Source organism: Camelina sativa, chromosome 14 (assembly GCF_030686135.1).
Source record: "Camelina sativa cultivar CO46 ecotype springtype chromosome 14, ASM3068613v1".
Classification (NCBI taxonomy): domain Eukaryota; kingdom Viridiplantae; phylum Streptophyta; class Magnoliopsida; order Brassicales; family Brassicaceae; genus Camelina; species Camelina sativa.
This window is the reverse complement of record NC_141893.1, coordinates 17,915,006-17,931,471: the sequence shown is the minus strand read 5'-3', so window position 1 is coordinate 17,931,471 and position 16,466 is coordinate 17,915,006. Positions and strand designations below refer to the sequence as shown.

At 36.8% G+C, this 16,466-nt stretch overlaps 1 protein-coding gene across 2 annotated transcripts; it reads right to left on the bottom strand.

The window, feature by feature from the left end:
* Window positions 1-4,014: 4,014 nt before the first annotated feature.
* Window positions 4,015-16,069, bottom strand: LOC104742017 (homeobox-leucine zipper protein HDG10-like). Of its 2 annotated transcripts, XR_015579513.1 has the most exons (12): window positions 15,880-16,069; window positions 15,394-15,511; window positions 15,034-15,225; window positions 12,902-13,402; window positions 12,678-12,776; window positions 12,379-12,588; window positions 12,031-12,211; window positions 11,338-11,606; window positions 11,136-11,225; window positions 10,606-10,974; window positions 9,150-9,548; window positions 4,015-4,405 (listed from the first exon to the last, which is right to left on the bottom strand). XR_015579513.1 is itself a non-coding variant. In XM_019235553.2 (10 exons), the coding sequence occupies exons 1-10, from the start codon at window positions 16,002-16,004 to the stop codon at window positions 10,612-10,614; spliced, it is 2,148 nt and encodes a 715-aa protein (XP_019091098.2). In that variant the 5' UTR covers window positions 16,005-16,069; the 3' UTR covers window positions 10,305-10,611. The 2 variants fall into 2 exon arrangements, 1 of the variants encoding a protein (XP_019091098.2); XM_019235553.2 differs by lacking the exons at window positions 4,015-4,405; window positions 9,150-9,548 and having other exon boundaries at window positions 10,305-10,974.
* Window positions 16,070-16,466: the final 397 nt, after the last annotated feature.

The following is a 16,466-nucleotide window of genomic DNA, read 5'->3' as shown; positions in this document are numbered from 1 at the left end:
TATAGTAGATGAATTTTATTAGTGTTAAAACGCCCCAACTAAATACAAACAAAACAAAAAAAAATTGAATAACAAAATAACCAAATCAATATGTAAAGCACTAAACATACGCAACATGAGGGTCAATTTCTAGTCTCTCTAGTATATATGCGTTTGTAAAGAAATATAAAATGATTATTCAACTATAAAATTGCGTCGTTTACTTGTTGCTCTTTCCAAATTTTCTGTTATTTATCATTGGCGTTTTATATTTGGAAGTAAACACTGTAAATTTGTTTAAATTAATAAAGTTGAAGGTAGCTTATGAACCAAGATTGTCCCTTCTAATGACTATAATTCAGGAGTTAAACAATTGTTAGACTTATTGTTCATATTGTGAGCTTTAAGTCCCAAATCGTTAACCTAATCACAGACTCACAAGTCACAACAATCTTTGGTATCACAAGAAACCCTTTGTTTACTTTTACCCTTGTGGATCTAATCAACGTCATCATCATATATATCACATCCTAGAGATATCTGTCAAGTAAAAAGCTTGGAAATCCATTTCTGTTGGTATAGTTTTGATATAGATATAAAAGCTATATATATTAACTATATATCCATTTCCGTTGATAGCTATATTTCCCATTACCTACAAACTCAAGAGCTGCACTTTATTGTTTAACTAGATGAATATTTCACAGGATAATTAGTCATATTAATTAACGTACAATTCTGTATTTATATATATATATATAAATAAAGAATTATCAAAAGAATTATCAAAAATAATATATATATATAAAGTATAGTTTACTGACTCCTGGTGTTGCCACGTCATCACCTCTCTCAGTTAAATTAGGCCATTTTCTTGAAGCCCAATTTTAGGAGACAACTCAGTAAGCAATTCCTATTTCATTCTTTAATTTGAACTTCTAAGCCCATTTCGAGTCCATCTCTATTATATGTTCAATCTGCTCATGGAAGAAAACCCTTTTCCTGGTAGCTCGACTCCGCTGTCATTAATGTGCGACCTCAACCGTCCCCCCATCTTGATTCCATTCTGTCACCTCACACGTCCCTCATCTTCTTCATTGTTTCTTTACTCGCTTATCCTTCAAACCGTTTCTCTATCTCCATCGGATCGTTTTCCTCTACAACCGTTACTCAAGTTCTTTCAATGCTCTGTCATTCAATTGAAGCCGCACTAATTTTTCTTCAATGCGTGCAAGGTCAAGTCCTATATAATGCCTTCTCCTCCAACTTCATGCCTCTCACAATTTCCTTTCTCTCTAAATTTTTTATTTACTAACACGGATTCCACTGTTGTTTCATTCGCAAATCTCAAAGCTGGCCGCCTACACCAGCAGATCGTTGGCCAGTGGCCTGTCCGCAACGTCCAAAAAAGAAGCCAACTAATGGGAGTAGATTTCCTGCTAATAGATCAAAGGTTGTATCAATCTCAACTACATTTTTCAATTACTCGATTATAATCTCTTTATCTAATTTGACTTTCTTTTTTTCAGAGTTGTGTCATCCAAGGATCCACCAATGTCACTCATCTTTCAAAACACGAAAAGTCGCTGTCTGATGGGGCAATATATATTATGTCGGATTTTGAAGTCACCAGAAGCAACACCCGTTTTAAACTAACCGATTCCCCTTTCTCCATACGTTTCATAGAAACCACTGCTTTTCATCAGGTCGACGAGTTTTTCGGGAAATTTTTCCGGAAGAGTTTTACAGGTTCCTTAAGTATCAGCAGTTGGTTTCTCTTGCCAATACCGATACAGATCTTCCAGGCGAGCCGAGGTTTTAACTCTTTCAATATTGCCCGTCTCCTATATTGTGTTCATCTCTTAAAAGTAAAACTTCCATTATTAAGCGCTCATGACTTCGTTTAATTTAGAAAAAGAAATAGACAACTTTTATATATGATGTACAAGGCGTCCGTGTTCTACTTTTCTATATTATGTTGATTAACAATGTTGTTATTTTATTATATTCATTAATTTATAGCCTAATGATTATTTCCTTACGTTTCATTTGCATAGCTCAAACCTGGCTGTTTAGAGCAACATGTAGTGGGTAGATTGCTCCATTTTTGGCCTGCCCATAATGCTAAAAAGCCGGCCAACTCATGGGTGTTGACTTCATTCTCTCATTAACGAAAAGGTATTCTCCTGCTCCTCATGTTTGACTCTCAATCACCTATTCCTCCTATTTTAATAGTACTGTGTGTTGTAGACTACTATGATGCAGGGGTCGATTAACGTTCTCCACCTTCCAAATTTTGAGAGATCTTTGATCGATGGAGGCCATGGGGAAATCTACATTATATCTGGTCTTGAAGTCACAAGAGGCAACCCACATTTTAAACTCACTGATTTCTATATCTATATAAACAATTACTCTCTCTTGGAAACACAAATTCCAAACTCTCGGGTACGTCTTCTTATTGGAACTTCGAGTATATTGAACAGTTCCGATATTTGTATACTTTCAAAAACTAACCTTCTCTTCACATGGGCCAAGTTTGTTCAACACATGTGTATCATAATAGAGTCACACAAACGTTGGAGAGGATGTTAGTCATTATACATTTTGAAAGGTTTGAGTTCTTAGCAAACCACGTCAGTGTAGAGTTGTTTAATTAAACATACACTCTCCCTCCCCCATGACTTACCCATATTACATCACCACATGTTTCAATACTACTGCTGCAATGAGAAGTAGTGGTGAAAATTTTGAGTTAGCGCATTTGACGAACAAACACGCGACCACGCTTGAGGTTATTTATAGCGAGAAAGATGGAGGGAGTTGTATAATTTACCCACCAATATCAACCCCAAGATATTCAGAGAATCGGAGGTCATATTCTACCTATTCTTGATTATGTGTAGTCAATACTATGTGCATGGTCTACTCAAATATTATGATCTGTCAACCTTGCAACACACTTACCATGCATATTCTACCTATTCTTGATTATGTGTAGTCAATACTATGTGCATGGTCTTCTCAAATATTATGATCTGTCAACCTTGCATGCTCTTCTCATGCTCCTCATGTTTGACTCTCAATCACCTATTCCTCCTATTTTAATAGTACTGTGTGTTGTAGACTACTATGATGCAGGGGTCGATTAACGTTCTCCACCTTCCAAATTTTGAGAGATCTTTGATCGATGGAGGCCATGGGGAAATCTACATTATATCTGGTCTTGAAGTCACAAGAAGCAACCCACATTTTAAACTCACTGATTTCTATATCTCTATAAACAATTACTCTCTCTTGGAAATACAAATTCCAAACTCTCGGGTACGTCTTCTTATTGGAACTTCTAATATATTGAACAGTTCCGATATTTTTATACTTTCAAAAACTAACCTTCTCTTCACATGGGCCAAGTTTGTTCAACACATGTGTATCATAATGGAGTCACACAAACGTTGGAGAGGATGTTAGTCATTATACATCTTGAAAGGTTTGAGTTCTTAGCAAACCACGTCAGTGTAGAGTTGTTTAATTAAACATACACTCTCCCTCCCCCATGACTTACCCATATTACATCACCACATGTTTCAATACTACTGCTGCAGTGAGAAGCAGCGGTGAAAAAGTTCGAGTTAGCGCATTTGACGAACAAACACGCGACCACGCTTGAGGTTATTTATAGCGAGAAAGATGGAGGGAGTTGTATAATTTACCCACCAATATCAACCCCAAGATATTCAGAGAATCGGAGGTCATATTCTACCTATTCTTGATTATGTGTAGTCAATACTATGTGCATGGTCTACTCAAATATTATGATCTGTCAACACACTTACCAATCATTTCTCTCCCGGTGAACTTTAACTTAATGCTACATCAGGGACTAAATTTTGATGGGGAGTTTGTGACAACAAGGGCCTTTGTAGAAATGTAATAACCGGCTCTCTTTTTAATCCATTTAATTTTCATATTCCTAAAATCTTTGTCTACACGTACCCAAAATTGGACTATCAAACAGGCTAAAGGTCTCAACTCTATATAACCATTGAAAGTCTTTGTATTTGTCTAAGTCTTTACAATCAAGATTACAATGTATTTAAAGACATGTTAATTACAAAACAAGTTCGATCTTCCTGAAAAGAGGAGAAGATTTCTGAACTGTTATTTGACCAAGTTTGAAGATCGAATATTCCATATTTGGTCAACCATATGATGGTATACAGAAGATTGAACATGTATCCATTGATGAACGAACCCACATGTGCATTTTCCAAATTCTATAACTAAGATCCACTTTATTATTACGCTCATGCTCTTATTACAACCACCCACGCATTCATAACACTGAAACGTGTATGTTATTGTGTAAGATAACCTTCCAGCTGCAGTCTTCGGCATTGCGAAACATTTCACAAAGTAAGGATTCCTGAAAAATATAAAACCCTGTTAGAATAGATACGTCGTTATCCATATCTTCACTTATGTATATCTCTTGCGTATATCTCCTCTATGGTAGTTAGGATACTATTGTACATCATATATATATTGTTCTATCAATAACATCACCTCCTCACGGAGATTACATAGTATCTTACATGGTATCAGATTTGCGACCAAAAACTTGCTAACTTTCTTAGGTTTTTGCGCCGCTTATCGATCCTGCTCTCCGCTCTCTTTTCATTCTTCTTCTTCTTTAATCTCTCTTGTTCTCCTCCTTCTTCACCTTCTTTTCCTCTTGTCTCTATCCTCATGGCTACCAAGTCTCATTCAAAGAATGTCAAGCCTTTCGGCATTTTCCAGATCCGTGCCTACGTCTCGATTGTCCTCGACATGGACAAGCTCAACTACGACACTTGGAGAGAGCTCTTTGAGACTCACTGTCTCACTTTTGGCATCCTCGGTCACCTTGATGGAACCTCAGCCCCGACGTCATCTGATCGTGTTTCGTGGACAGAACACGATGGTCTTGTCAAGATGTGGATATACGGCACCATCTTCGAATCTATTCTTGACACAGTCCTCAAAACCAAGTGTATTGCACGTGATCTTTGGCTGGCCATTGAAAACCTCTTTCGTGACAACAAAGAGGCTCGGGCATTGCAACTTGACAACGAGTTGAGAAATCTCTCAGTTGGTGATCTCACCATTCATGAGTACTGCAAGAAGCTTAAGTCACTCTCTGATCTCCTTGCTAATGTGGACTCGCCGGTGTCTAAGAAAAATCTTGTTATGCATATGCTTAATGGGCTTACTAACAAGTTTGATTCCATCATCAACGTCATCAAGCACAAGACCCCCTTTCCCTCCTTCTCCATTGCTCGTTCCATGCTGATTATGGAGGAAGAACGCCTCAAGAAGACGATCCGCCCAACTCCCGCCTCTGTTCCTGACGTGCTTGTCACGTCTTCTGATCCGCCTCAACGGAACACCAATAGCCGTGGCGGTCGAGGCAGAGGACGCGGTGAACGCTACAACAACAACAACCACAACCGTGGTGGCCGCTACAACAACAATAACACAAACTCCTGGAACAATACACCGCCTCCACCATCGTCCTGGCCGTACGGCAACACTTATTCATTTCCCTATGGCTACCCACCGCACCTTCCTCCTCATCCAAGTTACTACCATGGACTGTCCTATGTGGCACATCCGCAACAACAACAAACTCACCATCATCGTTCTGACAGTCTCCTCGGACCACCTTCCCGCAACCATTGTGAAATGCATCTTGCTCAGTCGGTGTCTCCTACCCTCTCCGGTGAACAGATCCCGACTGCACTCGCTCACGCTTTCAACACCATGAGTTTGCAGGACCCATATGATCCTGCATGGGTCATGGACTCTGGTGCAACCACCCACGTTACACAACAACAAGGTACTCTCCGTCCTATCTTTAATTTGGGTTCTCTTCTTCTGATCAAGGTTGCTAATGGTTCTCTTGCACCAGTCACTACGATGGGTAATGGGAGTATTCCCTCTTCTTCTCGTCCTCTCTCTTTAAACAATGTTCTTGTTTGTACTTCTATGATCAAAAACTTAATTTCTGTTCGCCGATTCGTTACGGATAACAATTGCACCGTTGAATTTGACCCTTTTGGCTTCTCTGTTAAGGATCTTCCAACTCAAACTCCGCTGCTCCAGTGTAACAGTCCTGGTCCTCTGTATTCAGTGACATTACCTGACTGTCATGCTTTGCCTCTTGCTCTCTCGACTGGCGCTGTTTGGCACAACCGTTTGGGTCACTTGAATAACAATTCTCTCTGTCGTTTAGCATCATCGTCTCCTTCCATCTCTAATAATACCGGCAATCTCTCTACTTTGTGTCATGCTTGTCAACTTGGCAAACATACACGATTGCCATTTGTTTCTTCTATCTCTATTGTTTCTTCTCCGTTTGACATTGTTCACTCTGATTTATGGACATCTCCCATTTTTGAGTCCTAGTGGAATAAAATATTATTTTCTCTTTCTTGATCACTTTTCACAATTTGTTTGGGTATATCCGTTAAAACGAAAGAGTGATGTGTTTAGCAGATATCTTCACTTCACAGCGTATGTCAAGACTCAATTCAGCCGCTCTGTCAAGGCTCTTCAATGCGACAATGGCGGCGAATTCACCAATTGAGCCATGCTGGACTACTTGGCCGCTGAAGGTACCGTCCTCCGTCTATCCTGTCCCCACACCTCTCAGCAAAACGGCAAGGCAGAATGGATGATACGCACCATCAACAACATACTCCGTCCGTTACTAGTCCACGCATCATTACCATCACAGTTCTGGGTCGAGGCTCTTCATACGGCTGTATATCTGCTAAACATTGTCCCGTCTTCTTCCATTAACAATGAGATTCCATACTCTCGCTTGTTCCACAAACCAGTCTCTTACTCACATCTTCGAGTCTTCGGCTGTCTCTGTTTTCCTAATCTTCTTCCTGTCACGACCAACAAACTCGCTCCTCGCTCTACACCTTGTGTCTTCCTTGGGTATCCATATGATCACCGTGGCTATCGATGTCTTGATCTTCACACTCGCAAAATAATTTTCTCTCGACATGTCACGTTTGACGAAAATGTTTTCCCATACTCTGCCATACAACAAACAGTTCCTAAGCCAACCACAACATCAACTCCCTCACCACTTCCTCCAATTCCAAGGCCCCTCGTTTTTCCATCTCCTCACCCAAATTTACCACCAAACAACCCGGTTACTCCTCCGTTGCCACCTCTGCAGCCAAATGTGCAGCCAAATAACCAATCCCCTTCACATCCCATGGTCACTCGAGGCAAAGCGGGTATCACTAAGCCCATACATCGGCTGAACCTTAATGTTTCGATGATCTCTCCTCTCCCATTTTCCCATGTACAGGCTGCTAGAGATCCAAATTGGAACCCGGCCATGACCTTGGAGTATAGGGCTCAGATTAAGGCTAGGACGTGGGACCTTGTTCCACGACCAGTCGCTACTAACATTGTTCGTTGTTTATGGCTTTTCAGACACAAGTATGATGTGAATGGCAATCTGACTCGCTACAAAGCTCGTCTCGTTGCAAATGGTCGGTCTCAATAGGTTGGTGTGGACTGTGATGAAACCTTCAGCCCCGTGGTCAAGCCCGCAACGATTCGTGTTGTCCTTAGCGTTTCCGTCTCCAAGAACTGGCCCCTGCATCAACTAGACGTAAAGAATGCTTTTCTTAATGGCGACCTTGAAGAGAATGTGTACATGCATCAACCGCCTGGTTTCGTTGATCAAACAAAGCCGAACCATGTTTGCTTGTTACGCAAGTCTCTCTACGGACTCAAGCAGGCTCCGCGTGCCTGGTACCACCGGTTCTCTACATATGCTAAGAAGATTTGTTTCACGCAAAGAAAATGTGATCAGTCACTCTTCGTCTACTCTCACAATAATGAATTGGCTTATCTCTTGCTATATGTTGATGACATTATTCTTAAGGCTTCCTCCACTCGTCTCCTTCACTCCATAATCACTTCTCTCAGCCATGAATTTGAGATGACAGATCTTGGGCAGCTTCACTTCTTTCTTGGGATTGCCGTTACACGAAATAGCTCCGGCTTGTTCTTGCATCAACGGCAATATGCGACTGAGATACTCGCTCGTGCCTCCATGTCCAACTGCACCTCCTGTCTAACTCCTGTCGATACTAATCCTAAGCTACCTACGGATGCTGGTCCTCCAGTTTCTGACCCCACCTTATATCGTAGCCTCGCGGGTGCTCTCCAGTACCTCACTTTCACTCGGCCTGACATCGCTTATGCCGTTCAACAAGTGTGTCTCCACATGCACGATCCTCGCAAAGCATATTTCAATGCCTTGAAGCGCATCTTACGGTACCTCAAGGGCACCCTGACTCATGGCCTCCAACTATATCGCTCCTCTGTTAATCGTCTTGTTGCATACTCTGACACCGATTGGGCTGACTGCTCTGACACTCGTCGGTCCACATCCGGTTACTGTGTGTTTCTTGGCGACAACTTGATATCATGGTCGGCTAAACGCCAACAAACTGCTTCCCGGTCTAGTGCGGAGGCCGAATATCGCGGTGTCGCCAATGTTGTTGTCGAGACGTCTTGGCTACGCAACCTTCTCCTTGAGCTCCATCAACGCACCAAACATATTGAAATTGACATTCACTTCGTTAGGGAACATGTTGCTCTTGGACAGGTTCGTGTTCTTCATGTCCCATCTGCCTATCAATATGCCGATATCTTCACAAAGGGGTTACCGTCACCGTTGTTCCTCGACTTTCGCTCCAGTCTGAGTGTCCGTCTTCCTCCCGCTCTGACTGCGGGGGAGTGTTAGAATAGATACGTCGTTATCCATATCTTCACTTTTGTATATCTCGCGTATATCTCCTCTATGGTAGTTAGGATACGATTGTACATCCTATATATGTTGTTCTATCAATAACATCACCTGCTCATGGAGATTACGTAGTATCTTACAAACCCGACCTGAAAGAAAGAGTGAGTGGTGAAGGAAGCAAGAAGCGGGAAACGAAATGCATAAAAGTAAAAGACAAAACAAAATTCAAGAGAAGTAAACTCTAATATGCTCATCTTAATATGTTAAAGCTTGTGTCAAGTTTCACATCAGTGATCTTCAAATATGTTTAAATAATCACATGTTGCAGATGGAAAACAAAACCAACCATGGCTAAGTGAGAAATACTTCACTGAATCTTTCTATCCTGCCCACCTCTCTCAGGAATCACTTGCCAAACAAACAAAACAAACATAAGAAAATAAAATTTAATAACGTAAACAACAAAACACAAATAAATAAGTTAGAAATTCTATTCATTAATTTAACAACACACAATTCACATCCAATCGCAACAGACTCTGGAGACCAAACGAAACAAAATTAAAACAAAAATCGGCAATACAATTCTCAAATTAATTCTGAAATGAAACCGAAAAAACAAAATCAATAAACGCCAGATTTGAAGACCAACAAACACTTAACTTGAACAAAATCAGCAGAGAAGAGCCAATTAACCCGTACGGATGCGAAGCGCAGAGAAGTAAATTATTCATCACTGAAAGGGCTGAATGAAGAAGGATTAGCAGGATTAATGAAATACTTTCAAGTTTCAAAACTCTAACAATACTGTAGATCGGGAAAATTACTTCTCCGCTACCCATTCACACGACCTCATATTTTGAAAGGGAAGAAAGTCATTCCCACATCAAGGACAAACCAATAACAACCTAACGGCCCAACAGAATTCTAAGTATTAAAGAAATTAAGGCCCAATGTCTAACAGAAAAAGAACCAAACTAAAATTACAGAATTGTAAGTAAGTGAACTGGCAAAACATTTGACATCAAAAACCACAAACACATTACTCCAAAAACAAAAGTATTTTGAAAAAAACAACTACCACAGGTTAATTATTTTCTTTAAAAAAACAAAAAACATTACCTACAACAACATCTAAAAAAACTACAAAAATATGGAACGAGAAAATGAGAAATTAAATTAATAAACCAAAACGAAAGACTAAACCGATAAAAAAAATAACTATACAAAACTTAACTTCAAATTCTATATTTTATGAATACAAAAAAAGATCATCATGATTTTAATAAATTTTAGATTTCTAAAATAGAAAACAAAATACAAACTTGAGAAAAAAAAATACCCATAAAAAACAGTAAAAGAACAAAGAACGATATACGAACACCATAACCACACGGAAAGACAGGAAAAACATACAAAATATCAAACTAACAAAACAACGAAAATAAAAACAACCTCATGAAACTTCTGCGTGTAACGCGGGTCAACTGCTAGTGATAGATAAAAGGAAAAAGATAAATTAATTAAGTAATAACATCTTATCAATCCAACAACAATATCACAAACAAATTAAACATGCCAAAAGGCAACAACTTAAACATTGTTTTATCTAAGGCCCTTGCTTTAGAAATTTATTGTAATAAGATAACGACCAACAAAAAATACGAAAAAGTACGATTCTCCTAATTAGAGGATCAAACAGAGAATACTCTTCTCACTTATTTCAAGTTAAAAAAAAACAAAACCAAAATACCAAAGAGTTTAGATTTGGAAAGTGGTCACTTAACCAAACTCACACTGACCATGCATCATTCGCAGTTAAGCATTGCTTTGACCCTTTGAACGGTGGAGCTAATCAAGATATGGACCGTGGTGGCAGAATCTTCCAGGTTGAGATTCGTAGATTGACTTGAACCAGAGACAAGAATTTGGAAAGCCACGGTGAGGAGTGTCATCCGTTCACTGTCAAGCTCACCCACAGAAGGACGGCTGTCACGGGAGATGATGAAACCGGACGGGAGGACGGGAATGGTGGAAGGATCAACTTGGCCTGAAATGGCTGAGTATGCTGTGTTTAGATCCACTGGAGCGTAGACAAACATACCTCCTAATGCATCTATGAAGCCATCTTGTAGTATCATCAACTCACTATTTTCCCCTCCACTTGACGGCTACATAATGTATAAGAATAATCATAGTTAATGCAAGGCCTAGAAATAATGAAAATTAACATCTCTATATGAATTCTAGTTATAATGAATTAAAAGAAAAATGTCAATTTATAATTTTATATCCTGTAAAAATCATAAGGTTTATAGTAGGAGTAATATACCTTGAGAAAAGTCACGTTGTTCTTTTGGTTGGATCCGGTGACAAAACGAGCAGCCTCAGTCGCTGGATTCCCATGGCAGAGAACGTCCCACTTTTTAAAATTCAAATAATATTAGATTTCTTGTTAATGACCCAACAAGGAAAAAAAAATCATGTGGAAGATAACGACGTATAACAAAAAAAAAACTGATTAAACCGTTTACCTGGTGACGAACCTCCAGGTTGCTAAGGAAATCGTACACTCTGAGAGGAGTAAGAGGGAGATATAAAGATGAACTGGCGCAGACAATGAGACCGGTCGGTTGACCGGCCTCTATGTTTGTCCGCACAGAAATCCTAACTCCGCTGTTATTAGTATCACACTGTTGCGAGAAATCATGTTTGTCAGACATTTTCATTATCCATGCAAAGTTCTTCAACATTCTTTCTCCCAAATTCATTACACTCCTTCTGCCTTCTATTGTTTTCACTACTACAATAAGAAATGAAACCCTTTTTTTAATAAACAGTAAAAACTAACTAGCACTTGTGGTCAATATTGGATCGGCACATATAAAACTGTTGGAATACAAACAATGTCCCACATTTGAAGATTAGAAAATAAGTTTCTAATATATAAGCCAAGACCCACTCTAATTAGTATGAGACCTTTTGGGAAGGAGCCCAATAAGAAATTCGTGCGGGCTTTGCCAGCTAGGCCCAAAGCGGACAATATCATACTAATAGAAGTATTGGTTTGGGCTTGGAAAGTTACTTATTTGTTGTACGAATAATCAACTAAGTATATAAAAAAAATGCTGATCAATCCTGTTTATGTCAGTGGCTGGGAAGTCAGACATGGAGTAGATATATATACATAGCAACTAAGTATATATACATAGCAATAGTGTAAGTACCTCCGGCGTGGTCAGTGGATGGGAAGTCAGACATGGAGTAGAGAGACAGCCTCTCACACATCCTCTCAAGAGTAACAGTCCAACGTCGAGCTCCGTAGCCAAAACCACTGTATAAGAGATCTTTGTAAAGCCTATGTGGCCGCACATTATCATTCACTTCCACATGCTCTATCCACGTCACCTGCCCATATTCTTTGTTATTTTTTGGGTTTAATAAAGGTAAATTAAAAAAACAAAATCGAGAGAAAAATAATTGAAAAAGTAATTAGAAAAAAATAATTTAAAATTAAAACATAAGAGTTTATGTGTTGTAAACGATTTAAAATGTATCAAAGAGGAAAGAGAGACCTTAGAGCCACCATGGGGCAAGGCTTGTATGAGAACACCGGAGGGACGTTTAGTGCAAAGCGGAGCCGTAAAATCCAACTCAACGTTTGGGAGATGACAGGAAACGTCAGCTATCATCCAGAGATCTTCTTCTACTTGCTGGCAACTTCTTAGGATTATAAACTGTCTAGGTGGCACTAAGGGCGACAATATGTGTTCTTGCTCGTATATCTATTTTTATTTATCATCCAGTTTCACCAAATGTTGATGTAGTAAGTCTAGACGTTAAAACAAAAATTTAATTATTTTAAGATTCGTACCACTTTTGAGAATGTTTGTCTTCCATGGTCGATGGAATCCAACACGTGAAGCGTTTTAGCTTCGTTCACAATTGTTGGGAAAAGCCTCGCCCATTTCTCCTGCAATATATTTATTGTGATTAAAAACGTAAGAAGACTTTAGTTTTTTTCATGAAAAATGTAAGAAGAAACTTGATAATTCATTTGATGATGTTAGCTTCGAATAAAATGGCATAAGTACGCACTGTATCAAAGAACATGTCGACCAAGTTTGTTGCATCCATTTGAACCACCACCACTTCCTTAGAAGACTCAGGACGAACACTTGTGCTCTTAAAATGGTTAATCTTAGTAGATATTTTCTCATAGTTCCCTGGATCAATGACGAGCCTACCATCAATAGACGATTTAATCCACACTGATTCTTCCATTTTACTGAGACTCATAACCTCTGCCACCGCTTTTGCCGCCATTTCAAACATTACAGTTTTCTCCGGTTGAGATAGCGCTTGCAAATGCTGCAACAGAACCGAATTTTGCGGCTTAGGTTGTGGGGTGACGTTGATGTTTTCACGAGTATATGGTCCTCTTAACAAGCTTGATTGTGTGGGGAGATGGTTGTAAGAGGTTCCATATGAAGCAGGACGATTATTGAAGGTTGATGGGCCATGGAGATAGGGTAAGGCATCAACGCTACGTATTGAGTGACCTCTGTGCTGGCTTACGTAGCTTGAGAGTCTTTCACGCTGATATTAAGTTATTAACAAAAATATTAGTGATTTTATTTTTTTCGAGCCAATATTTTGTTAAAAATAATCTCGTATAGTCACTGTAAAATAAACATTTCATATTGGAAGTCAATGAAATGTTTAATTTCTAAAATTTATGTCAAAGTTGTATGACAAATAATTTAGTTACTTAAAAAAATCAATAAAAGAAAGAAAAAAAAAATGTTTGCTTAAAAATGTTAACATCCAGAATATTCAATTTAATGTATATATTTTACATAATTAATTCATTAGTATTTTTTAATTATATAAGTTATGAGAAATCAAAAATAATTTTAATACTTGATTTGATATTATATGATGCAATAAGAAGATTACATGTTTTCTAAACTATTTTGTGCAAGAAAATGTACCAAGTATAATTTGAAAAACGAAGAAAAGTAATAGTGAAAAACGAAGAAAAGTAATAGATCATATTCTCTTTCATATAAGCCCATAATCATATTCAAAAGTTCGAATTATATATGTATATACATAATTCGACTATTAATTCGATATAAAAAAAATCATCACTAGAAAATTAAGTTAATTAGCATTAGAAATTAAAGTTCTATATGAGCTGGCCAAAACTAATACTATACATACTTCGACAATTTTTTCAAAAAAAAAAATCACCAGTAAAAAAAAGTTAAAAGTTCTATTTAGCGTCATACTATATATGAGCTGGTTAAAATGAATACTAGTCAAAATAAATTTGTATTTTCCTATATAATAAAATGGGATGAGCTGGTTAAAATGAATACTAGTCAAAATAAATTTGTATTTTCCTATATAATAAAATGGGAGTACATAACTTTTTTTTTGTAGACTATATAATTTTTATAAGTTGGTTACAAAATAGGTTATACATTAAATATAGGTTGGTTACAAAAAAAATGTTATATATTAATTGGTCAATCCGTGGACTATGAATACACTTAAGAATATCCCAAAATAAAATGAATACTAGTCAAAATAAATTTATATCCCCCTATATAATAAAACGGAAGTACACAACCTTTTTTGTAGACTATATAATTTTTATAAGTTGATTACAAAATCGGTTATACATTAAATATAGGTTGGTTACCAAAAAAAAAGTTATATATTAATTGGTCAATCCGTGGACTATATGAATACACTTAAGAATATTCCAAAGAATATTATTAATCTTAATGTGCTACTATTAGGCATAAAAATATATTCTTAAGCATAAAAAGTAATACAATTTTGGTAATTTATCACACTTAATCGTGATTTTCGAGATCTATTGTGCAACTGAAAATAAATCTTACCTATGCAAAGGACATATTAAAAAACTTTCACCAAACATGTTCAAAAATTAAAATAAAAACAAACAACAAACATAATCATTTCTCATACATAAAATTACAAAATTAACAATATAAAAATTACAAAATAGGTATTTTTTTTAAGTCATTATATTTAACATATGATTTTATTGCATAATGTTTTATCCAAAAAACTTTTAAAAATAATCATATAAATTATATTTTATTCTAAAATTATAATATAAATAAAAGGAATTTCAATCCGTACTTTAGCACGGATCCTAATTTAGTTGGATAAGTATTTGCATTAACACGTACCTCTATTTCAAGAAAAGCATTCTCTGCACGCAAATTTTGGAGATAAAGTAATTGCTCTTTTCTCCCAGGATGGCGACCACCACATGGAGGGCAAACCACAGTCTTCAGGGCCTCTTCCATTGCTTCGTTTTCACATTTCATTTTCAGGTTATCTATTCTAAGCTCTGCGTTCTCTGCTTTTTCATTTTGAATCTACAAAACATAAATCAATCTCATGTGGTATATAAACATCTCAACAACAACATAATAACAATGACAAAGTTAATCGCCATTAATAGGTTTAATTAAATTAAATCACTTTGTATTATATATACGAAACTATATAGTACAAAACAAAACATGCATCGGTGAGACGAATACCTTAACCTGGGTTCTTTTGTTTTGAAACCAAAACTTGATTTGTTTAGGCTTCAAATTCAGCTCTTCCGCCAACCGACGTCTCTGCAAATCGTCTGGATGCGGACATTCATTAAAGTACCTTAAATCAATCAAAAGTATATATTAATTAAACCATTAATGTATGACTCAAGAGGCCAGGTAAAATAATACTCCTTTTGTCTCACATAGATTGATATTTTAGAAAATGTTTTTTTTGTCTTTAAAAGATTGATGTTTTAAATACTTTTAATACTAAAAATGTGAAAAAGTGGAGAAAATGTCAGCAAAATAAATCATCAGATAGATATATGAGTGGCTATAAATAAAAACAAATAAATTATTAGAAAAAGTAAAGAATAAATCAATTATATTTTTTCTCTGTATGTGTGACAAATACTACACATCAATTTATCAGAGAGACACATGGAGTAATAAATATTAATTAATTAAATTAAATTAAGATCTTACTCTTCCAGCCTATGGATTTGATGATTGGAGTGGTGTTGGTGATTGCTCCTCTCCTGATTGTCGTTGGTTTCCATAGAAGTAGTTCCCCGTTCATCGATCGAAGTGTCATCACGGCTAGAAACCATTTTTTTGTTACCCACTAAAAGCTAGAAGAATACCAAGAGATATGAATAAACTAGAAGATATGAACAACTTAAAAGTTAAAAGTTGTTTATATATAAATCTAATGGGAAAATGTTTTAGGAAAATAATGTATATAAGATTCTTGTTTTGGTCATCATTTTGAATATTTATTTTCTTGCCTTGAAATTTAATTAATAAATGAAACTAATAGGGAAAGCTTCAAAATAAAACAATTCAAAACAAAACCATTTATGGACAAAAATCTTACTATAGATTTTCAACTTTCTGGGGATCTTATTTCAAAAGGTAATATATGAATTATATTTACTATTAAATATCAGTAAAGGGAAAATTGTTTTATATTATATTTTAGATTTATGACTATCGATGTTTATAAATAGCAATCGTACGAAATACATGGTTATAAATCCAAAATATGATAAACATTTTATATCAAAAATATA

Excerpts from the sequence above, each read along its gene's own strand:
- LOC104742017 (XM_019235553.2), bottom strand. The coding sequence starts at position 16,004 with ATGGTTTCTAGCCGTGATGACACTTCGATCGATGAACGGGGAACTACT. Across the intron at positions 15,512-15,879 it reads CAAATCCATAGGCTGGAAGA|GTACTTTAATGAATGTCCGC; the intron begins GTAAGATCTTAA and ends GATTGATTTAAG. Across the intron at positions 11,607-12,030 it reads ATCCACTGACCACGCCGGAG|TAGTGAAAACAATAGAAGGC; the intron begins GTACTTACACTA and ends TTCTTATTGTAG.